Source organism: Phacochoerus africanus, chromosome 16 (assembly GCF_016906955.1).
Source record: "Phacochoerus africanus isolate WHEZ1 chromosome 16, ROS_Pafr_v1, whole genome shotgun sequence".
Taxonomy (NCBI): Eukaryota; Metazoa; Chordata; class Mammalia; order Artiodactyla; family Suidae; genus Phacochoerus; species Phacochoerus africanus.
This window is the reverse complement of record NC_062559.1, coordinates 8,353,063-8,378,241: the sequence shown is the minus strand read 5'-3', so window position 1 is coordinate 8,378,241 and position 25,179 is coordinate 8,353,063. Positions and strand designations below refer to the sequence as shown.

Sequence of the window (25,179 nt, the reverse complement as noted above, 5' to 3'; positions counted from 1 at the left end):
CCCCTCAGGCTCTCTGTATCTTTGCTTGATCTGCTCCTTCGCGTCTCCTATTAATCGCCCCTTTATCAGAGGAGCCTAACATAGGCTGCTTAGCTTAAAATAATAGTTCTCCCCCACCCCACTCTCTATCACCTGTTTTCGTTTTCATCGTGGTAGATGTTACCTAAAATTGCCCTGTTCATTTAGTTATGTTCCGATTTAGTGGCTGGTCCTAAAAAAGCGTTCGCCTTGGTAGGCTTTCCCTAAAATATTGTTGAGCGACGCAGGGATGAAGAAGGATGATGGGAGAAATAACTGAGCGATGGAAAACTGAAGGCAGCCCCCAGGCGGCCGCCCTTGCAGACCGCACCCTCCCTGCACGCTAAGAACCACGCCGGAACCCGTGGGCGGCAGCAGCGGTTTCCCTTCAAGAGCCGGGACTCTTGAGCGAGCACACAGGAAAGGCCGGGCTGCGAGCGGGACCCGCCGTGGTGAGTGCCGCGCTCCCGCGGCGGGGAACCGGGTACGGGGCGCGGAGGGCTGGCCAGGACGGACGCGGAGGGCCCCGGGGCGTGGGGCGGGGGCGCCGGGACCCGGCCTCGCGGGCGGCGCTCGCGACCCAGGTGCGGGCGGAGGGCGAAGGCCGGGCGGAGCGGCGGCTCCCTGCGGATGGCGGGTTCCCGACGCCACGGCGGGAAGCAGCTGTCCTGGGTTCTGGTCTTTGGGTTCTGGCCGCTAACCTGTGTGACACCTCACTCGCTTTTAGGGGGAGGGCGGGAGGCGATTCAGCTAACTCATTGGCAGAATAGGGCGAATCGTTTCAGATCGATTGATGGATTGGTTCATTCATTCCAAGTGCTTTACTAGGTTCTGTTTGCTAGAGATGCGTAGACAAAACCTGCCCATTCAGGGGGTTCAGAGTCTAGTGAGAAAAGCCCCACCTTACGGCGAGGAGACGCGAGTACAGCCAGAATTTGGAAAAAAAAAAATGCATTTCGTACGAGAGATGTTAACTTGAACATAGAAAATTTAAATTTTTATTGAGATTAGAGAATAACAATTCTGTTGGGTTCTTAGAGGGCATGTCCAGTAGTAGCTAATGCATAGTGTGATGACAGTTTATATATGGAAAAATTTAAAAAGAGCATCCAGCCTCCTTACAAATGTGAACTTTACAGCCAAATGCGTTGACCGGAGCAGGTGGTATATCGTCATTTTTACTAACAAGGAAGGTGATTCACAGCTCCATCAGATGTGATCTGTACCGCCAAATAAGTGAATCAGAGCAGGTATATCCTCATTTTACTAATGAGAAAATAGAGACAGGTTAAATGACTTACCCAGGCTCTCACTGCCGTTAAGTGAAAGAACTAGCACTAGAATCTAGGCCTCACATCCCTGGGACCAATGCTTTGTCCACTATGCTAGGGGGCCTGCATGTTTCCACGTGAGTTTTATAATACACAGAGGTGCTCATTTGTGACAAAAAGAGAGTCCCCGTGGGTCGTGGACTGTTACTGACATTTAGATTGTTCTCTAACTTCTGCCCTTGCCTTGGGTATTTTATCTGTTCTCCAACTTGACCTTCACATTGCTGACTCTCACATCACTGTCATTTTTATTTTTTGGTTTTGGTGGGTTTTAGTTTGTTTAATGTCTGGTGGCTCAAAACAGTATTTTAATTTCCTTTCCATCTAGGTCTTTGTCCTGGGATTTGGCTATTGAGAGGTGGAGGGACGCATTTTTCTTGCATGATGGGCCTGGAACAAGTGTAGGAAAATAAATGGCTGTGGGCCTGTGGGGTGTTAGGAAGATAATTTGGCTTTGCCAGCTGGGATTTAATTTCCCCACGAACAAACAGGATATCAGGCAAAAAGAAGGAGAGCAAAGGTCAGAAGAACATGGAGAAGATGGTGATGGATGCCAGGGTCCCCTGAGCATTGATTTCAGCAGAGGCATGTGATGGTCCATGATCTCTGGACCATGTATATAGCAGATTTGGTGTGGAGGTCATTTTAAATGTATGATGCTACCATCACACCAGGTTTATGTGTTGTCACTGGTTGACCTGAGTGGTGCTGCCTTGCCAGTGTGAGATGGGGCCCATCCAGGGATGGCATTGTGCCCCAGAAAGGGAGATGACAGTTAAGTCCTTGAGCTTAAGGTATTTCAAAGAGTGATTCTCTATCAAGTGGATGAGGTAGAAGGAGCCCACCTGGATTTCTGTTTGTTCATTCGTTTCAACAGAGATTAGGGGAGCAGGTGTTGTTTATTTTCTGTGCGAGGTGAAAGAACTCTTAAAGTGGGGGTGTTTGTCCAAAGGGTCTGACAGGATGGGTGGGTGCAGGTCAGTGCCTGTGGCCAGAAATCCAAAGAATCTGTAGTAGCTCAGACTCAGGCCTTTTTCAGAAATAGGCCAGGAGAGGAGTTCAGCTCTGATCATCGCAAAGCTAGCTGGCACCTAGTAGTCAGCAGAGAAGTTTCCTTGACTGCATTGAGTTGCAGGAGCCAGCATGCCGGGCAGCCCCAGGGCCTCAGCCCCACAGCCAGCCCAAATCTATATGCAGACAATTTCTCCCAGCTTTAAACTGTTAAGTCCAGGCATCCATTGATCATTTCCACATGGCTGCTCCACCTCACGCAACGCCTTTCTTCACGAACCTACACTCCAAACCTAATGACTGAAATCATGATTCAATAAGTTGCCCGACTACAAACCTGTCTTGGTTCTTCTTTCCCCTCCTGCAATCAATTGATCACCAAGGGCTGCCGAAGTCTGTTTTCTAAAGGTCTCCCAAGTCATCCTCTCTCTCTCCTTTGCGCCTTCCTTTGTTTATGTGCCTGGAGATTCTGGTAATCATTTCCAATCAGCTCTCTGTAGCTTTAAGCTCAGCTTCTTCCAGCCCAGTTTGCATTCTGCTGCTACAAAGTTGATCTTTCTACAGTTCACATGGGATCCTATCATGCACTTGCTTAAATCCCTTCAAAGTTTTTCATCATCTTCAGCATGGATCAGGTCCCTCCTGATCTTTTCCAAACCTCCACTGCCTTTCCCATCCTTTATCTCCAAACCACAGTTTGTCACAGAGTGGTGCTGGCCTCCATTAGAGGCATGGGAATGCTCGATAACAGGGAAGATGACAGCCCAACTGGAACAAGTCAGACTCTCAGGGGCTAAGGCCCAAGAATCTGCATTTAAACAATTTCTTTGCATTTTAACAAGTTTTACAGTAGCGTTTGAGAGGCCTTGTTCTAGATGCTCTTCTGAATTTACGCTGGTCTGTATCTGTCTCTGATGCGTTTGCCTGGACATGCCTGCCTTTGATGCCTTTGTACACATCTTTAGCTTCTCATGTGCTGCCTCCCCCTCATTCTTCAGGGCCTGTGTAAATGTCGTGCCTTCTGGAAGGATTTCCCGTGTCACCACCGTCGACATTAGGTCATTCTTTTGGCTTCTCACAGAGCCGTGACTTAGCCCTCAGCATTCTTCCCACTGTATTACACTCATAAATTGTGTAATTGTATTGTACTTGTGGCTTTAATAGTTGGGAGCACTTGAGAATGGAAAGTTGTGCTTCTCTGCCTCACACCCAGCCCCGAGCCTAGCGTGCAGGTGTTTATTAGAGACCTGCTGAATGAACGAGTGCTTTAGGGCCACATGGAGAGGCATCTAATGAGCGCACGTGCCTTTTCGGTTCCTCGAGGCACCATCTTGGACTGTGGCTCCGTGGCACTGGCTTCGTTGTTGCTGTTTGATAAAAGTGTTTCTGGCCCCAAGAGGTGTTTTAACCAATGGTGGTGTTAAAGAAAAAAAAATTATGTAGTGATGCTTGTCAAAGAATGGTAGGGCAGACCTCATTCAAGGGTGGGAGGGATGTCTTCTCGGTGGATGTGGAGAGCACTGCAGCAGTGGTCTTGGAATAGAGGAAGGAAATTGGACTCAACTCTGATTCCAGCAAGGACAGGTGGGGGTTTATAGCCAAGGAGCAGGGTGAGTGTCAGTGGATGGAAAATTACTAAAAGGAAACCTCAGGGAGCAGGGGGATTCTTGTTAGGCTGACTCAGTAGAATTCTTGCTGAAGGCAGACCCAGGTGATAAGCTATCCAGGGTGGTCAGATACCAAGGATGGGGGTTTTCACTCAACCAGCTTCGTAGGATTCTTGCTCAAACTGGATTCTGCAAGAAAGAGAAGCCCAAGATAGAGCCTAGCCCAGCAGAGCTCAGAGGAGCTTGATTAAAGTTAGGTCAAGAAGAAAGTCTTTCTGGTTAAAGGGACTAATAAAAGAACTGGAATATTCAGCAAAAGCAGCCTTTTCTTTTTCTTGGTCTGTGTACCTCATGCACACATAGGCATAAAAGTTTTCTGTTTAAATATTTGTCTGTTTAGAAAATATATTTATTAATAGCAAATTGAGATCATACATTGCAATTTAAAACATGAAATAAATGTCACCTGCTATCCTACAACCAAGAGGAAACTAAGTTTTTGTGTCTTTTTTTTTTTTTTTGCTTTTTAGGGCTGCACCTGTGGCATATGAAAGTTTCCATGCTAGGGGTCTAATCGGAGTTGTAGCTGCTGGCCAACACCACAGCTCATGGCAATGCCCGATCCTTAACCCACTGAGCAAAGCCAGGGATTGAACCTGACTGGTTGGGATCATTACCGCAGAGCCAGGATGGACCTCCCTTGTATGTTTATTTCTATTGCTAATTTTTCATTATATTCATGTTTGAACATAATTGTTAAATTCCAATTACAGAAGGCTTTTTAATCCTGATAATTTTATTTAGCTTTTTTTTTTTTTTTTAGTTTTTTTTCCATGTCAGCAAGAATTCTTAGTGAAAAAATATTTAATGTAGTTGGGGAAATTTTTTTTCCTTGACTCTCTTAGGGTCCCTGGCTGGGCCTGGAAATTAAACTGACAAAGACCACTTAATAGGAGGGAAGCATGAAAAAAGAAGTTTTACGGAGTTCCCGTTGTGGCTTAGAAATAACAAACTGGTATCCAAGAGCACGCAGATTGGATCCCTGCCCTTGCTCAGTGGGATAAGGCGCTGGCATTGCTGCAAGCTGTGATGTAGGTCATAGACACGGCTTGGATCTGGCAGTGCTGTGGCTGTGGTGTAGACTGGCAGCTGCAGCTCTGATTCGACCCCTGGTCTGGGAACTTCCATATGCTGTGGGTGCAGTCCTAAAAAGACTGAATAACTAAATGAATTAATTAAATAAAAATGTTTTACATGACATGGGAGCCTTCATAAAGAAATGAAGATCCAAGGAAACAGACCCAAACATTTTGTGCTGGGTCTGATGGCGCGTGGACAGCCATGGGAGACTGACAGGGTAAAGAGGCGGGAACGGTAGTCAGTCAGTGTGTTGCCGGAGTTCGCCGCTCTCTTTCTGCCGGTACCGAATTTAAACGCAGAGACAGAGTTTTGGGTAAAGGAGGAAAAAAATAGCCTTACTGCTTTGCCAGGCAAAGGAGGATCACAGCAGGCTAATGCCTTAAAGACTGTGCCTTCCCTTAGAATTTCTAGGAGTTTTATAGTAAAAAGGAGAAAAACAGGTGTTCAGCTAGGAATCAGGATTGGGACAAACACGCATTCTTCTTTCTTTGGAGGGAATCTTAGTCGTCAAAGCTGGAGTCAGGAGATGTTCATGCTGGTGGTCTTCTGGGTTATTGCCTCGAGTAACAGTACTTGCGAAAAGGGCATATTGATCAGAGATTAGAACAAACTAGGAAAGTTCCTGAAAAACATCATCTGGTAATAATCTTAAACCCACAGGCAATTACGCTCAGGGTGCTCAGTCTTTAGCTTATGGGTGCAATTAAGTCAGGGAGAAAGACAAGAAAAGACTCTAAACTGTTCAGTTTTAAAGTATTCATTTCTAGGAGTTCCCATCCTGGTGAAGTGGAAACTAATCTGACTAGGAACCACGAAGTTGTAGGTTTGATCCCTGGCCTCGCTCAGTGGGTTAAGGATCTGGCGTTGCCGTGAGCTGTGGTGTAGGTGACAGATGCAGCTCAGATCTAGCATTGCTGTGGCTGTGATGTAGGCCAGCAGCTACTGCTCTGATTAGACCCCTGGCCTGGGACTTTACACATGCTGTGGGTGCGGCCCTAAAAAGCCAAAAATAAATAAATAAATGAAGTATTCATTTCTAAAAGAAGCGCAAGGAATATAACTTTTCTCTTAGGTGTATAGGATGCCTATATTATTATGTGTGTTGCTTGAGAGGGAACCAAGATCCTGCCCCAAGGCTATACTGTTGTTGCTTGACTGTTCTCCCTTCCCTGAGCAGCAACTGTCTGAACCTGTCCCTAGGAACTCAGGTCATGGTGCCAGAATGAAGCCCATTTCCTAAGAACAAGAAATGGGGGACACAGAAAGGCTCATGCCCAGGAGCCCCACAGGGCCATCCCTGGAGGCTCGGGTCGGTGTGAGGATTCTTCTTGGCATCTCTTGGGCTTTGGAGACACATCAACCCTTCCCTTTGGTTTCAGGGCAGGCGCCTCTCACTGGAGGGTTTTATGATCTGACGCAGGGAAGTCGGGCAAGATGGGAAAATGGTCACAGGCACCTTCCTGCTTCTGCCATGTGCCCCAAACTCCCACCACTTAAAATATCTACTCTGCCAGGGTGCCTCCTTGTGGGGTAGCATGTCCTGAGCCCCATCACATTCAGCACGTGGCCATCAGGTGCTCCATCTTAGTTTAAACACAGGGATACGAGAATGACCAGAGTAAAATCCTCACCCTCGTGGAGTTTACATGCCCGTGGAATAAATTAAACCAATTAGCACAGAAAGATCATCAAATGATGAGTGCCGTGAAGAAAAGAAACAGAATGAGTATATATGGCCACTTTGTCTTTGAGTAAAATGCTGCCCTTTACCTCCCTTTCAGGAGTGTGTGATGTCCGTCTCATTCTGTCATCCGTGAATGTGACCATTTAAACATTTTGGTAATTTTACAGGTGAATAGTGATAGTGCTTTGTAATTTGCATGTCTTTGATTACTCAGGAAGTTGCGCATTTTGACAGAGCTGTGTGCATTTCCTCTTGGTTGAGTTTTCTGTGAATGTTCTCTTCTATTGCGGACCCAGTGTTTTCTTCGATGTTGAATAACCCCTGTAACTTGATTGCTAATTGGATGGTCTGCCCTTTATACAACGGATGAGCAGGGATTCTTAAGTAGTAGTGTGGTGACTGTAAGAAGCAAGAAAAGACAGGACGCCTAGAATCCTCTTCCTCCCCACTGCCTTCCTTCTAATAAACGAGGAAAAAGTGATGAGAGAAGAAAAAGTGTCGTTCAGGTGGAAAAAAGTGAAGAAAGAAAGAAAAGGGAGGTTGGCGGGTGAGAAGAGGAAGATGGTGTGACCAGCAGGAAGGGGGCGAGGAAGGAAAGCGTGCGGAGAGGATGGAAAACCGGAAGACGGGGTCACAGTGCGTGTTCGTGAGGCCCGTGGATGTGATACTTGTCTTTTCTGCCTCTCCTTACCCAGAAACGCCCTGAGAGAAGATGACTGTGTTCTTTAAAACACTTCGGAATCACTGGAAGAAAACGACAGCTGGGGTCTGCCTGCTGACGTGGGGAGGCCATTGGCTCTACGGGAAACACTGGTAACAGGCTGGCAGCCCCTATCCCCACCCCCTTCACATCCGCGACAAAGGAGCCCAGAAGGGCCCCAGGTCAAAATCTCCTTCAGCTGGGCTTGGCTCTGTGAAAGTGGGTGGTATAAACACAAAGTACATGTTCAAACGTCAAAGACAAAGGCTTCTTGTTGTAACTGGTTCTGAAAGACTGGAGCTGTTAACCCAGCAACGTCCATGGGCAGAGACGACCGCAGTGGGTTCCCAATGCGAGAAACGGAGGCTCATCTAGAGAGAGACCAGTGACTCCTAAGTTAATAGCAGGGGTTGTTGCAGTTCACATTGTGGTTCAGCGGGTTAAGAACTCGGCTAGCAAAAAAAAAAAAAAAAAAGAGTTCCCGTCGTGGCGCAGTGGTTAACGAATCCAACTAGGAACCATGAGGTTGCGGATTCGGTCCCTGCCCTTGCTCAGTGGGTTAACGATCCGGCGTTGCCGTGAGCTGTGGTGTAGGTTGCAGACGCGGCTCGGATCCCGCGTTGCTGTGGCTCTGGCATAGGCCGGTGGCTACAGCTCTGATTGGACCCCTAGCCTGGGAACCTCCATATGCCGCGAGAGCAGCCCACGAAATAGCAAAAAGACCAAAAAAAAAGAAAAAGAACTCAACTAGTATCCATGAGGATGTGGGTTTGATCCCTGGCCTCTCTCAGTGGGTTAAGGATCTGGCATTGCCATGAGCTGCAGTGTAGGTGCGGCTTGGATCTGGTGTGGTTGTGGCTGTGGCCGGCAGCTGCAGCTCCAATTCATTCCCCTAGCCAGAGAACTTCCATATGCCGCGGGTGCAACCCTTAAAAGCCAAAAAAAAAAAAAAAAAAGTAGAGGGATTGGAACTCACAGGTCTCCCTGGGATTTCAATCCTTCCCTTTCTCAAGGCTCTGGATCTTTAATAGTGCCCATTGCTGGACTCTGAATCTGCTGCCTCCAACCCTTGTGACTTTCCTCATCCCCCACCCCCCAGACCTCCCCTGCTCTGCCTAGGGTAATTTAAATGAGACACAGGCATTCAACCCTTTGGTTTGAATAAGGAGTTCCAGGGAGTCATGGGTTTTATTAGCCTTCAGATCTCGGGGGAGAAGAAAGCGCCAGGGCTCATCTCTGGTTTAACATGGTAATAGGATTTATTTATTTATTTGCTTTTTATTTTGTTTTATTTTATTTTATTTTTTGCTGCAACCTACACCACAGCTCACAGCAACGCCGGATCCTTAACCCACTGAATGAGGCCAGGGATCGAACCCGAGTCCTTATGGATACTAGTTGTGTTCGTTACTGCTGAGCCACAACGGGAACTCCAGGTAATAGGATTTAAATAAACAGCTTTTGTATAAAAAATAGATGATCAAATGGCAGTCTTTGGGGGATTGAGAGCTATATCTCTCTTTTTTTTGGCCGCCCCAGGACGTAAGGAGTTCTTGGGCTAGGGAGCAGATCCAGGCCATAGTTGTGACCTGTGCAGTACCTGTGGCAACGATCCTTTTAACCCACAGTGCTGGGCCGGAGATTGAACCTGCATCCGGTTGCTGTAGAGATGCTACCCTTTGTGTTGTGCACAGCGGGAACTCCAAGGGCTACATCTTTAAAAAATTTTTTTTAAAGTTTTATTGAAGTATAGCTGATTTACAAGGTTATGAAAATTTCTGTACAACAAAACGATTCAATTTTACATATGCACATATCCATCCTCTCTCAGGTTCTTCTCCCACATAGACTATCACAGAACATAGGGTAGAGTTCTCTATGCTATACCCCAGGTCCCTGCTGGCCAGTCATTCCGCAGTGTGCATATGACAATCCCAAACGCCCAGTCCCTGCCCCCCAACCCCCACCCCCACCTGTCCACTTTGGTAACCATAAAATTTTTCAGTCTGCCAGTCTGTTTCTGTACTGCAAATTCATTTGTATCCTTTTTTGTAGATTCCACATGTAAGTGATATCATATGCTGTTTGTCTTTCGCTCTCTGACCGACTTCACTTAGTATGATAGTTTCTTGCTGCAAATGGCATTATTTCATTCTTTTTATGTCTGAGTAATATTCCATTTGTGTGTGTGTATAAATCTTTATATATCTATCTATCTCACATCTTTATCCATTCCTCTGTCAAGGGACACTCTGATTGCTTACATGTTTTGGTCGTTGTAAATAGCGCTGCAGTTAACATTGGGGTGCATGTATCTTTTCCAATTATGGTTTTCTCCAGATAGATGCCTAGGAGTGGGATTGCTGGATTGTATGGTAATTCTATTTTTAGTTTTCTGAGGTACCACCGTACTATTTTCCATAGTGATTGCACCAATTTACATTGCCACCAACAGTGTAAGAGGGTTCTCCTCCAAGGGCTGCATCTTAAGTATGTAAGATATTTCAACTTTGTCTGAAATCCAGGTGTCCTAAATGACTGCTTGGTAAAGGGAAAACAACAGGCTTTCTGATGGAAGTCTCTGCATTGGAAAGGAGATTCACAGACACTTTTGTCAATGTTCTCAATTCAGCACCGTCAGATCATTTATGATGAGCATGTTGTCTGTTTTTGTTTGTTTTTTTGGCCAGAAATGGAACATTCCTCTCCTTTCTAAGTATTTTCAAGGCTAAGCCCTTGAATCCATTAGCTAGCATGTAAAGAACAAAACTAAGAATCTTAAGATTTTAATGTATAAAAAAGAGAAGGGCAGAGGAAACGTTTTAACAAATTGCATACGGAGCATATAAGGTGTGGCTTTTCCTCCCTTTTCTAACTACATTTTAGCACCTGAAGAGAGGCTCCTTATACCTCCTGCCAAGGTCAGAACTAGGATTTCCCTTGCAAGTGCACCCATCCAGGCAACAGCTAGTTCAGTGCAGGAGAACCTCCCACCCACTGAGAATTACTGCTCTCTCCACTGTTGGGTGAAAATTTGAGGAAATAACTGTGTCTCCTATTCAGGATGTCTTTAAGGTATCCTAATAATTCCTTGCCAGTGTAGTCTTAAGACTTTAAAAAAGGCCCATTAAGTCTCCAGCCTGTCAGAGGAGGCCTCATTCTCAGTTTGGATCTGAAACAGCTTGAACTAGAAGTAGAGCAGGAGCCTGGAGGCATCATTTTGCTCTGTCTCTGCCCTTAACATTCAAGGCTACGGCTCCAAATGCCACCACCTGCCCCCCCCCCCGCCCCGCCCCCTCCCCGCCCTGCCTCATTTCCTTTCTTAAGCATCTCTCGTGCATGCTGTGGTGCTATTTAACTGCCTCCCACACCTTTTTAAAAATTGTGATTAAAAAAAAACACTGATAGAAATTTGACCACCTTACCAATTTTTTATTGTACACTCAGTTGTGTCAGTATATTCATATTGTTGTACACAGGTCTCTAGAACTCTTTCATTTTGCAAAACCAAAACGCTGTACCCTTTGAACTCACCTCCCCATTTCCTCCTCCTTCCAGCCGCTGGCAACCACCATTCTGCTTTCTGTTTCTGCACTTTTGTCTGCTTTAGGTACGTCATATGAGTGGAGTCACACAGTAGTTGTCTTTTGTGACTGACTTATTTCACTTAGCATAATGTCTTTAGGATTCATTGATGTTGTAGCAGATGGCACGAATTCCTTTTTTAAGGCTAAATAATAGTCTGTTGTATACATATACCACATTTAAAAAAATCCATTCATCTGTTTTTTGGCTTTTTGTTTTTTAATGGCCACACCTGTGGCATATGGAAGTTCCCAGTCCAGGGATCAAATCTGAGACACTGCTGCAACCTATGTGCCACAGCTGCAGAAATGGTGGATCCTTAACTCACTGTGCCAGGCCAGGGATGGAATCCATGCCTCCACTGTGACCTGAGCCCCTGAGGTCAGATACTTAACCCACCATACCATGGCAGGAACTATTCTTTATCCATTTATCTGTTGATGGTCATTTGGGTTGCTTTCACCTCTTGGCTGTTAGGAATAATGCCACTACATTGAACTTGGATGTATAGATATGGCTTTGACATCCTGTTTTCAATTCTTCTGTGTATAAACCCAGAAGTGGGATTTCTGGGTCATGTGATATTTAGCTTTTTTAGGAACCTCTGTGGAGCTGTTTTCTAGAGTGGCTGCACCATTTTATAGTCCTACCAACTATACCATGGTTCCAGTTTCTCCACATCCTTATCAATGCTTGTTATTTTCTGTCTTTTGTTTTGTTTTTGATACTGGCCATCCTAATGGGTATGACATGGCATTTTGTGGTTTTGATTTGCACTTCTCTAATAATTAGTGATGTTGAGCATTTTTACATATGTTTTTGGCCATTTGTTTATCTTCTTTGGAGAAATGTATCTTCAAGTCCTTTGCCCATTAAAAAAAATCAAGTTATTTGGTTTTTTGTTCTTGAATTGTAGGAGTTCTTTAACCCTTTATGAAATACATGATTTGCAAATGTTATCTTCTAGTCCACAGATTGCCTTTTCACTCTGTTGATTGTGTCCTTTGCGCAGAAGTTTTTAAGCTTGATATGATTCCATTTGTCTATTTTTGCTTTTGGTGTCATATCTAAGAAATTGTTGCCAGATTCAGTGTCATAAAGCTTTCCCCCTATGTTGTCTTCTAAGAGTTTCATAGTTTGAGGTCTTAGGTTTAGGTCTTTAATCCATTAAGAGTTCTTTCTCCAATGTGTTGTCTCGGTGCCCTTGTCAAACATCATTTGATCATATATGTGAGAATTTATTTGGGGGCTTTCCATTCCATTCCATTGATCTGTATTTCTGTCTTTTATGCCAGGACCATACTGTTTTAATTACTGTAGCTTTGTACTATATTTGAAATTAATGTTAGGCCTCTCTCTTCTTCCTTTTTAGGATTCTTTTGGCTATTCAGGGTCCCTTGAGATTCCATATGAATTTTAGCATGGCTTTTTCCTGTTTCCTTAAAAAAAAAATCCCAAGAATTTTATTAGGGATTACATTGAATCTATAGCTCACTTTGGGTAATATGGACATTTTAACAATATTAAGTCTTCTGATGCATGAACATGGAATGTCTTTCCATTTATCTGTGTCTAATTTCTTTCAGCAATGTTTTATCGTTTTTAGTGTGTAAGTCTTTCACTTCCTTTAAGTTTATCTTTAAATATTTTATTCTTTCTGATGCTATTGTAAATGAGATTTTTTTAACTTCCTTTTTGACTTGTTCATTGTTACTGTATAAAAACACAACTGATTTTTGTGTTCTGATTTTGTATTCTACAACTTTACTGAATTTATTTTTTTGTCTGTGCAGTCTTTAGCATTTTCTACATGTAAGATCATGTCATCTCCAAACATAATTTTATGCTGTCATTTCCAATTTGGGTGTTTTATTTATTTTTCTTATCTAATTGCTCTGGCTAAGATTTCTAGTACTACATTCAGTAGAAGTGGCAAGAGTTGGCGTCCTTGCCTTGTTCCTTATACTGGAGGGAGTTTTCAGTCTTTCACTACTGCATATGATATCAGCTGTGAGCTTTTCATATACGGTTTTTATTATGTTGAAGTAGTTTCCTTTTATTGTCTTTTTTTAAAAAAAAATCTATATATCCTCAAATTTTAACATGTAACACTCCTCATGTTATTTTTTAGTCTAATCCAGTTTTTCCCCTGAGAAAATCTTACCCTGTAGCTCTCTTGAATAGAAGTTGCCCTTTCCTTCAAATGGGTTGTGAGGTGGGGTTGGCATTTTCCTAGCCCCTCGCTACCTATTCCAAACCATTACTCTTTCATCTTATAAAAATCTCTTCTCCTTTGAGGCTCATAATATCTAGCTATATTGAAAACTGTAAACCTCCCAGCTTTCTGGGATCTCATCTACATTAGACTTAGACTTTGGTGCCTGTCCTTTTTTCCTTTAAGTCTTGTCATCTTCCTCAGTGTCCTGATTGTTCATGTGAATGACCCATGTAACCCCATCTTGTCTTTCCTTTCCCTGCCTTCATCTATTCCTGGGACTTTGATAATTTGCCTTCTTTCAACTGCACCCACGCTCATTGATTGAATGTTAAACCTTATCATCCCACTTGTCCCTGTTCCACTTTTGAAATATGGAATGCCAGAGTCTGAGTCTCTCATTTCAGCCTTCTATTATTCCCATTTTCTTCCTTTCCTCCTGTTTTTCAGTGTTATCAAGACTTCTTGTCTCTTGGGTTCTCCATTTTCTTCCCAATCCATTACTCTTCCCTGACTTCTTCTCTTTCTTCCTCTCCTATATGCCTTGACCCAGCACATCACACAACTCCTCAACATTGTTTTTCTTTTTTCTTTCTTTTTTTTTTTTCTTTTATAGCCACTGTCATGGCATATGGAAATTCCCAGGCTAGGGGTCGAATTGGAGCTACAGCTGCCAGCCTACACCGCAGCCACAGCAATGCAGGATCTGAGCTGTGTCTACAACCTACACCACAGCTCGTGGCCACGCTGGATCCTTAACCCACTGAGTGGGGCTAGGGATTGAACCCACATCCTCATGGATACTAGTCAGAATCGTTTCCACTGCACCGCAAAGGGAACTCCAACACTGTTTTTCATATCCTCCCTGGCACTTTCACTCTCGGATTTGCTTCTCCTTTGCTGAGTTAAACTTTTTGAATAGGTCTTTTTTTCAGCTTCCCTACATCCTACCCATGCTGCATCCTGTCTGGTCCTCATTAGAATTAGTCTTACCAGGTTTATTCCCCATCCTTTTGGACTTCTCAGCTTTAGGCACAGTTGACTCTCCTTGAAACATTTTTTTTTCCCCTTGGCTTCTGACTGCCAAATTCCTATTTCCCCTCCTAATCCTCTGGCTATTCCTTCTTACCTTTCACTTGTCCTTCCTACTGAGGTGTTAGAGAAGCAGTTCTCTAGGCCTTTGCCCTAGACGTTCACCTAATATCCTTTCTGTGTATGATCTCATCTATACGCAGTGGCTTCGTTGTCAGCCATGGGTAGACAACCCCCAGGTTCATATTTCCATAAAGACCTCTTCTGAGCTCCAGACCTGTAAATACATTCACCTGCTTACTTGTCTTGGATGCGTCACAGCTGCCTCAAACTCAGCAAACTAAAAATAAAATCAAAAGCTTTCCCGTCAGAGTTCACGTGTGGCACAGCAGGTTAAGGATCCAGTGTTGCCATGGCAGCAGCTTGAGTCACCGCTGTGGCATAGGTTCAGTCCCTGGCTCGGGAACTTCCACAGGTGCGGCCAAAAAATAAAAAAAGAAAGCGTTCCTCTCCTGTCAAAGCTGTTCCTTCTCAATAATTTGTACCATCCACCAACCATCTAATTTTCCAAACTAAAAATTCGAACATCCTCCTCCATTCGTCCTTATTTCCCACATTCAGGTTGTACATTAAGCAGTTTGGCTTCTTTTAAAATCGCTGATTTTGTTCGATTTCTTTTGTCCTTCCTCCCTGTTGCTACCTTCGTCCTTAGTACCATCATCTCTGGCCTCGATTCTTACTAAATGCCTCCTGCCTGTTCTCCTTGCCTGTTTCTAATCTCTTTTGCACAGTACTGCCAGAGCAGTCTTATTAAAAATGCAGATTGATAGTGCTTTTAGACTCAAGTCCAAAACTCTTACCAGCTCTCCGTGACTTGGCCCCATCTGTATACGTCTCTAGCCCTGCCACACACCACACTTCAGGTCTTCTGAAGTGACACGTCCTTTCCGTTTCAGAATTCCCTGGAGGGCCTTCACACATGCTCCCTCCTGGAACACTTTTCCCTTCTCTTCTCCAGCCAACTACCATTTCTCTGGGTTCCAAATGTGACTTCTTCCCTGTCTCCACCAGTTCGGGTTAGGCCGACTTCCTACATGTTCTCCATAGTACTGTGGAATTCTACTGTAGTTTTTTGTTCACTTTGTTTCTTCTGTTATAAGCAGAGGCCCTGATTGTCTTTCTCAATATTGTCTCAATATTGTCCTAAAAAGTGCTTGAGGAAGTTGCCGTTGTGGTCTAGTGGAAATGAACCCAACTAGTATCCATGAAGATGCGGGTTCGACCCCTGGCCTCGCTCCGTGGGTTAGGGATCCGGCATTGCCTCGAGCTGTGGTGTAGTTCACAGATGTGGCTCAGATCCCGTGGACTGTGGCTTGGTGTAGGCCAGCAGCCGTAGCTCTGATTTGACCTCTAGCCTGGGAACCTCCATATGCTGCGGGTGCGACCCTAATAAGCAAAAAAAAAAAAAAAAAAGGACTTGACGTATTTTTTATTTATGGAACAAGGAATAAGTAAGAGAATGAAGGGCTGTGAGCTCAGAGGGCAAAATCTCAGCCCCGTTGACTGACCACTTCCAAATTCTCAAACCCAGGCTGTTGACTCCGCCTGAAGAAAATGATACACTAAAGCCATAGTCAGGTTACTGTTTCACTGGGAAATATTCATAATTTCTTCAGTTTCCTGCTTCACCTTCTCCCTCCTCATGCTTAGACAACCTTCATTCCTGCTTCCTACTTGAAAGAGGAAATAACCAGGCAGCTACCCGCCGCACGCACGTTGCTATTCTCTTTGTCTAACTGGACGAAATTGCCGTCCTCTTGCCCACAGCCAGCCCTCCATCCCGGATCCGCATCTCCGTCTTCCCCCTTTCGTTGGTTATCCTTTTCCTCACTGGTATCTTGAATCTCATCCTTCCAGCTTCTCTCCCCCTCTTTGGCAAACTCTCCCTGGCTTAGACACATGGCCTCAGCTCCGTATTCTCCTTTAGTCATTCTCCTCCATTTACACGGTTCGTGAAAGCGTCCCTCACACTTGCAGCCTCTACCTTCACTTGAGAATAAGCTCCGTGAAATGTGGTTTGTGTCCCATCACTCGAGTGACCCTGTTCTCGACAAGGTCATTCGCAGCCTCTTATTTGTTACATGGGGTGGATACTTCCCAGTCCATATCGGCCGCCTTTGATTCTCTTTGACCCTATCCTCCTCAGTAAACTTTAGGGTGTCTTTTTGCTCTGCTTGTCCCTTCAATATTTGTGTCGCCTAGGTTCTGCCCTCACTCCATAGACTTATTAGGTGATCATAACCACGCGAGTTTTCAGGTATGATATTTAGATTTTGGTGTCATAGTATGTTTTTAGCCCTTGTCTTGCTTCTCTTAAAATCCTAGGCGAATAGTGTCCCTGGGGTTGTACAGTGCAGTCAGCCCGCAGCATATTCTTTCTAAAAGAGGACTCTGATGATGTCACCTTCTGCTGACAGCCTGTCCATGGCCCTCCAGTGCCTAGAGAAAAAAGACCCAATTCCTTAGCATGGCATCAAAGGCCCTTTATGATACTGCCCTGTCTTCCTCTCCAGGCCTTTTCTGATTCCTTTTCTTTCTTTTTTTTTTTTTAATTTTTTTTGTCTCTCTAGAGCTGCACCTGCAGCATATGGGGGCTCCCAGGCTAGGGGTCCAACTGGAGCTGTAGCCACCAGCCTACATACACCACAGCCACAGCAATATGGGATCCGAGCCGCATCTGTGACCTACCCCACAGCTCACGGCAACACCGGACCTTAACCCACTAAGCAGGGCCAGGGATTGAACCCGCGTCCTCATGGATGCAAGTCGGGTTCTTTAGCCACTGAGCCACAATGGGAACTCCTCCTGATTCCTTTTCATTCTCCCTCCAGAACCCCTCCACTCAGCCTCTGTGTTCCCAAAGTCTTTAGAAAAAGACTCTGTTTCCCTTTGTACCTCTCTCCTCCTTTTGTTGTTTCCCCTTCCTGGAATACTGTTGATCTCCTTCACCTGGCCAGCAGCTCAAAGAATGTGTCACAAAACTATGTTGAGCATTATGAGACTAAGTGGAAAGAAAAACGTGTTCAATAATTACTCTGTACCTGGTGCTGGGCTAGTCAGTTCCACGTACATGTGTGGTTTCATTTAATCCCCAGACAGACCCGTGAGAGAGGTAATATTATTTCCATATACAGAGAAGGAAATTGAGGCTCAGAGAAAGTGGTTACTTGTCTCAAGTCAAATATCCGCTTGTTGGTAACATTGGGATTTGGACCAGGTTGACCATGTTGTAAATCCCAGGTGCTTGCTTTGCTGCCGACCGACCACTTTGAAGAGCAGTGCTCACGTTGGTACATAAATTCTGCTGCATTTATTAAGTGACATTACCTTTTAAATGCCCTTCATGTAGCTTTATTGGAATTGTCCTATTACGTTCTCATTTCACTTTTACCTGCTCAGATGGAATAAAGCCCCGGTATTAAATAGGCAGAACACGTTTATTAGCATTTAGTAGAGCGGAGTGGTGGACACTGAACACACTGCCCAGGGGCCTGGCCCTCATGTCAGAACCTCCTGGGCGGCCTTGGTTGTTCCTCCGTGTTCTCAGTGGTCCTCTGTGCACCTTTGTTCAAATTCTGGCCTGACTCCCCTTCTCTTCTCCCTTTTACTTGCTGTTCTGTTCTTTCCCTTTGCTCTGCCTTTTGCTTTTTCTCCTTTTTTTTTTTTTTAAGCTTCCCTGCCTGTTTGTAAAATATGGATGAATCCATTTATTTTGTCTACATTCTATGAATGTTTTCAAATGTACAGCAAACTCAAAAGACTTTTACAATAAATACCTGCCTACCTACTTCGTGGAGTCTAGATTTTACTATATTTGCTTTATCACATATCTATCCATCTGGCCATCCTTCTCTCAGTCTTGCTTTTGATGCATTTCCAAGGAATTTGTGGACATGAGTCGATGTACTTCCACCCAGATACTTGCAGATGCATATCAGTAATTAGAACTCAATATTTGCTGAGGGTGTTTTTTCCTTTCCTATGAAATTAACATACTGTGAAATATACACATCGTCAGTGTGCTTTCACTGAGCTTTGTCGGATGCATACGCCTGCACAACCCAGACTCTTGGTGAGATCCTGTGAGTGCTGCCATCCCTCCAGATGTTTCCCTCACAATCAATCCCTGTCCCCCACACCCTGAGGCAACCATTGTTCTCATTTTTTACCCCACCAGAGAGAGTCACTTTTTTTCACTTCCAGAAATTTATGTAAATAGAATCATATACTATACACTGTACTCGTTTTTGTAAAGCTTCTTTCTCTTAGTAGAACGGTTTGAGATTCACCCCTATTGTTGTATTTATCTGTAGTTCATTCCTTTTTATTGCTGAGTAGTATTTTAGAAGATAAGCATAAAATAATTATTTTATACTTACAGAATTTTAAGTTCCTTGTTCTTGATTTCTGCGACTAGTGAACATAGTATTTTACGTTTCTCATTTTTTAAAAAAGCACGTTGTGTTATATGTGTTTGACTTTCTCTTTCCTTTGAAAAGCAAATCGTGTCTCCTGATCTAGGATTCACATGCCAGTAATAATAATAATTCACATGCCAGTAATTCACATGCTGTATTTCAGTGTTGACGTTAAGACTTTATTAACGACCATGCTTTCATCCAGTAAATATTAATTTGCTTTGAAGGAAAAATAGATGAGCTTTTTGGCAACAGACTTGGAAAAAATTGCATATGTTTCTTTATTTTTATCTGTCCCATTTTGAGTTGCTATCTTTAACTTATCTTTTGACACAGGTCTTCTTTATTTGCAGGCATTATTTCACTGCGACTGTATTTATAAATTTCCTTCTCCTTTGGGAATTCTTCTCCTTTTTTCCCTCCCTTCCCCTCAGTGTCAAGGGAACAAACCTGTGATATTTTTCTCTGCATAATTTCCCCCCAGCAGGTTGCAGTGGTTGACAAGAGCAGCAGGGGTTGCTCTCAGTGCTTGGTAAGAGCAATTGAAGAGGAGGAAATGACCCTCTTTGCAGCAAGTAAAGAGAAGTTAAGTATTGCTCATTCCTCTTCAACTGCTCTTCCCAAGCTTTCTGGGTTCCCTGGGGGGGGTCTTGTTCCAGGTCGTTCAGTTCATCATGTAGGCACTTACCTGCAATGGTCTCTCTCTCTGTCTCTCTCATTCTGAGCCCTTTCAGCGGCAAAGAGCCTGCCGATAGAAAGCAGCGTAAGAAAGGAGGCAGACAGAACGGACCCTTCTGACAGTGTGACCTTGGGCTCTCCAAGGCTCAGTCAGGTTCATCTGTAAAGTGGGGATAGTATCGGTAGCTCACTGGATCATTGAAGGATGGAGTTCACCAGAAAGCTCTCAGCATCACACTTGGTTGATACCAGGGTTTAATACATGCTAGTAATCATGAATAAATTTGATAAAATAGGTACTCAGTTACTTTGGGAGTTCAAATGAATTACTGCTGGTAACTGGGCAGTGAGAGACAAGGATCTGCCAGATGGTGTAAGGAGATCTCAGCCTTTTGTTTATTGCACCTCCCATGTGTAACAAGACAGCTTGGAAAAGAGGAATTTTAAGAGTGACAGAACAGAACCGCAAAAGAGGCAGGGCATAGGTAGTTAAAAGCAGCAAGCCATGTCTGAATGCTTGTCCGTCTGATCTGAGCTCAGGCTGTTCCTTTCGCCACTGAGGACTTTGTCCTTTCTCCTCCTGGCTCTGAGCTTTGTCCCTGTGATTTTGGCTGGGGAGCCTTGCCACAGCTTCTCAGCTCACCCTCCTGGCTCATCAGTTGACAACAGCTCTGCTCTTGCTTAGTTCTGGCTCCTGGTTTTCCGCTTAGTCCTTTGGCTCAGTGCTTCTGGCAGCAATTCTGCCACCCACCTTGGACTGTGACCCAGGACTGCCTCCTGTTCATTTCTGTGGAGCATCTAGCCTCTCAGCTAGAATTCCTGGTATCCTCTCAGAGAGTTTTGCATCTTGCAAACACCATACATCCCTCAATGCGAAACGTGCAAAGTGAATGTGTAGCCATGGTACTGGGCCATGTGTCCCTAGGTTTTTATTAAAACTGGAGTTTTAGGAGTTCCCTCATGGCTCGGAGGGTTAGGGATCCACTGCTGTGGCTCTGGTCATTGCTGTGGCGTGGGTTCGACCCTTGGCCCAGGAACTTCCATGTGCCTTGCATGTGGCCAAAAAAAAAAAAAAAGACTGGAGTTTTTCTCATCTGAACTTAGAACATTCATCTTAATTATTATACATTAATCTTGATTACTATACTGTAAGCATTGATGGGAGCCCACCTTTCGAGTTCTGTGGTCAAAACAATTGCTTAGAAGTAAACACGAATGGTTACGAGTTGGCCCGAGGGGTGTGTTCAGTGTCATTCAGTTTTATTGAGAATTTAGTTGTACTAAGGATGCTAATCACTAACAATCAGTGCTCGGCCTGTGTCAGATAGAAGTTAAGCACTCTACATTTATTAACTCATCTGGCTGACAACGTTATGAGATGCTTGTTAGTCTCATAGTAGTGTGAGATTAACAGCCCCATGCAGATAAAGAAGCTGAGGGACAGCAAGACTTAAGTAATTTGCCCAGGGTCACACAGCTGGTCAGGGTCAGGGCCACGATTCAACACTGGGTGCCCATGGGAAGCTCTTGGAGCAGCTCCTGTGTCTTAGGTCCCAGGAGAGAGATGAGGAACTATAAACAGAGGTCGTCTTATGCCTTGAAGCCATCAGAGTGTAAGATGGATGACAGACTGTCGGCACTTGGGTCCGGGTTCGAGCCTTGCCTTTGCCACTTGCTGCCCCGGGACTTGGGGCAGGTTCTTCAAGCTAAACTTTACTTTTCCTCATCTGCACCCCATCTCACACCATTACTGGGACTCTTACAGTGAGATCATCGCTGTTCGTGGCACACGTTAAAAAGAGCTGCTCTTTCCATTATGGATGCGTAAGGGACTCCATGCTGTGTCCCATTTGCCTGGCAAAGTAACGCTACAAAAGAAAGAATTACCTCAACATTTTTTTAATCATGGAAATTTTGAATGTAAATTCGAATAGTGTAATGAAACCGCATGTTTCATCACCCAGCTTCAACAAAAACCAGCATTTGAAATAATCTCATTTATCTTTATTTTTTTTTCTTTTTGGAATGTCTTCAAGCAAACCCCAGATGCATAAATACTTCAGTACCTTATCTTTAATAATTAAGGAATTTTTAAAAACCACAATGCTATTAACATGAACCTAACAAAATTGAAAGTCTTTCGTGTCATCTAACACTCAGTCTGTGTTTACATTTTGCTTACTGACCCCAAATTCTGTTTTGTTTTTTGGGTTTTTTTGTTTGTCTTTTTTAGGGCTGCACCCGTGGCATCTGGAAGTTCCCAAGCTAGGGGTCTAATCCTAGCTACAGCTACTGGCCTACACCACAGCTGCAGCAACTTGGGATCCGAGCCACATCTATAATCTACACCACAACTCATGGCAATGCCGGATCCTTAACCCACTGAGCAAGGCCAGGGATTGAACCCACAACCTCAGGGTTTCTAGTCGGATTTGTTTCCGCTACATCATGACGGGAACACCCCCAAATTCTGTTTTATAGTTTTGTTCAAATCAGTATCACATTGCATGTGATGTCTGTCTCTTAAGCTCAGTAAACTCTAACCCCATCCTCCTTTTATAGTTATTTATTTTAGAAACTCGGCATGTCTGCATTTGCCCTGTAGAATTTTTCATTACTCCAGATTTGGCGGTTAACTTGTATGGTTCATTGCTGTGCAGAGCTGTGTCAGAGCCTAGGGCCAAAAGAAAAATCAGTAATACTGCATCTGTTTTTATTTAAAACTCTGATCTTGTGTTCACCGTGGGTCTTTTGCTTTCATTTTGATTTTTTAAAATACAGTATTAGAATGTCTATTTCAGGTCTTTCCTTGTGTTTTGTGGTGCTCCCTTAAGCTTTGCACCTGAGGCAAGTGGTTCCTCATTCCCTTCTTCCTGGTCCCTGAGCCCTGAATCCTTGAGCTTGTTTCTCTGTCTCCTCTGTGTCTTGTAAACTGGCGATTCGATTTGGCTTCTAGAGCTTTGCTATTCAAAGCGTGAGCTTACTGCAAATGCTGGATCCCAGGCCCCAACCCAGACCAGCTGAGCCAGAATCTGCGTTTGAACCAGCTCCTTGGGGGATTTGTGTATACGTGAAAGTTTGAGGGGCCCTGCTCTGGAGGTATAATTCCGATCGGTTTTGTGCTGGGGACAAGAATACTCCATAGGCATGTTGGATTTCTCACTGCATCACGTCAGGAAATACGTGATGTCCCGTTGTCCTGCTTTGGGGGATATTAAGGTGGGTCAGTGTGTCTCATTGGGCTGTCACCTGGATTTTCTCAGAATCGGGCCTGGCAGGAAGAAAGTTCTGCATCAGAGACAGTGCGCAATTCCTCTTTTGCTTCCTCGTCATAACAAAGATGTCCTCTGAGGTGGGCCTTGAAGAGCAGATGGGACCGTGCCCTGGTGACATTCATGACGTGAACACAGGCAGCAGGTGGCGGTGCGCGGTGTGTTTTTGGAGACTGGCCAAGAATTTGACTTCACTGTGGAGTCGAAGCCTTTTTTTGAAAAGTCAAGGCGGGATGGGGGTTGGGGAGGCTTTGACTCTCCATGGGTGTCATATTTGGCGAGCAGTGAAGACTCTGAAGATACCGGAGGAGAGGTGGGTTTTGTGAACACAGTGGCGTTTAGGAAGTTCAATCTGGCTCCCTGTGCAAGAGATGATGGAGAGAGGAAGGCGTGAAGGCTGGGAGGGTGTTTCAGTCATTTATGTAGAAGGTAGGAAAGGCCAGAGCCAGAGTGGCGGCTTTAGGAGGGGGAAATAAAAGATTCGATGTGAAGCTGTGATAACGTGGCGCAGTGCCTGAGCCTGGGCGCTCTGGGCAGAGAGGCTTCTGCCTGGTTTGGGTTTTGCTATTACCTGGCTGTGTCGAGTTACCTGACTACCTTATCTTCTGAGCCTCCGTTTCCTTATTGGTGTAATGGTGACAGTGAAGTCTGTTTGGCAGGTTAGTTGTAGGGATTCAGTGAGATGGTGCATGGCAAGTGTCTGGTGCTGCGCCTGGCTTAGAGTTACCTTTCCATAAATGCTAGTTGTAGTTATTCCTAGGTGATCAGATGGGTGGTTGAAGGAGAGGAAGGTGGGAGAAGTCAAGTCTAGGACACTTGGTGAAACTGAAAGAGGCAAGTGGCCCGGGAGAACTGGCCTAAGGAGGAAGTATCGTGTTCCCTTTTAGAGGTGTTGAGTGTGAGACGCTGGCGGGAAGGTCCAAGGGGAAATGCATTTGATTCTTGGGGGATGTTATGCAGCAGCCACATTTGACGAGACCTCGCTGTTTCTCTGGAGACATATTATGGTTCCAGTCATGCTTTGTGCTTTATTTCTCAGTGTTTCTGGGGTTTCTGACAAAGCAGCTGCTTGCTTGGATATCTGTTCACATTAGCCTCTGATTTTGCAGCCTGTGGCCCAGAGCCTGTCTGGTTCAGCAGCAGTGGAAGGTAGCAAGGCTCTTCCCCTCATGGCTTTTCCTCGTTCCAGATTTTGCTGTAATTTGAGGAAAGCAGTTTGGCTATTTAGCCATTTCAAGGCTCCTCTCTCTCCCTTCCTGTTTCTTCCTTTGAGCACAAGCTGATGCTGAAATTTGGGGTATTAATAGTGCTATTTAAAGAAGTTCATTTTTGGGCAATTAAATAACATGCCTGTCCGCCCCAACTTAATGGGGAATAGCGGAACCATTTATTTTTTAAGTGCAGTGAAATTTATTTTCCCTTTACTTTTAACTCCTTGTCGTATTCTTTAGAAAACAGATTTCTTCTTAAAAAAAAAACAAACTGTATTGTTTATTTTGCTTCTTTTCTGTGTGCTGGTGGGAGGTGGAGTGCGATCAGGGGATCTGAGATGGAAGGGCAAAGGTATATTTAAGTTATATTTTGTTCTGTTGATTGTACAAAACTTTTAAGGATATGTAGGGTTTTAGCTGCTCGAGGCACTCCAGTGAGAATAATCCTCGCTGATGCTAAAGTTAACCCCTCGCTAGGTAGTCCCTGACATCTCAAATATTGCATATCTTGAAACGGCGCAAATGCTGACAGTAGTAGCACTAATTTATGTGTTTATAGGTCAGACGTTGGAGAGTTTGTGTTAAGCTCAGCAGGTTAAGAACTCGACATAGTATCCGTGAAGATGTGGGTTCACTCAGTGGGTTAAGGATCCGATGTTGCTGCAAGCTGCGGCATAGGCTGTGGATGTGGCTCAGCTCCGGTGGTGCTGTGGCGTAGGCCAACAGCTCTGATTCGATCCCTAGCCTGGAAAATTCCATATGCCACAGGTGTGGCCCTTTTAGGAAAAAAATAAATAAATAAGAGGAGCTCCCATTGTGGCTAGGAACCCTAGGAACCCTGCTAGTATCCATGAGGACATGGGTTCCATCCCTGGCCTTGCTCGCTGGGTTCAGAATCTGGCATTGCTGTGAGCTATGGGTAGGTCGCAGACGTTCTCAGAGCTTGGGTTGCTGTGGCCGTAGCACAGGCTGGCGGCTACAGCTCCGATTAGACTCCTAGCCTGGAACTTCCATTTGCCGTGGGTGTGGGCCCCCCCCCCCAAAAAAAAAATATTTACTCCACTCTGCCCTGAATCCTGGAGCCCAAAATAAATCACCGCTTTCTGCATGTGATTCACACAGAACACACTGGGCCGGAGGAAGAAAGAAAAGGACTCTCTCTTTCCTTTGCTTGCTTTCTTCTTGAATACCTGTCATCATCTCTATGTGATCTGTTT

At 44.6% G+C, this 25,179-nt stretch overlaps 1 protein-coding gene across 1 annotated transcript in view; it reads left to right on the top strand.

The window, feature by feature from the left end:
* The first annotated feature begins 257 nt into the window (after positions 1–257).
* Positions 258–25,179, top strand: part of AGK (acylglycerol kinase) — a 102,554-nt gene continuing 77,632 nt past the window's right edge. The window contains exons 1-2 of the mRNA XM_047763154.1: positions 258–502; positions 7,487–7,604. Coding sequence (XP_047619110.1) covers positions 7,504–7,604 — 101 coding nt within the window. The 5' untranslated portion in view covers positions 258–502; positions 7,487–7,503. The remainder of the gene's footprint in view (positions 503–7,486; positions 7,605–25,179) is intronic.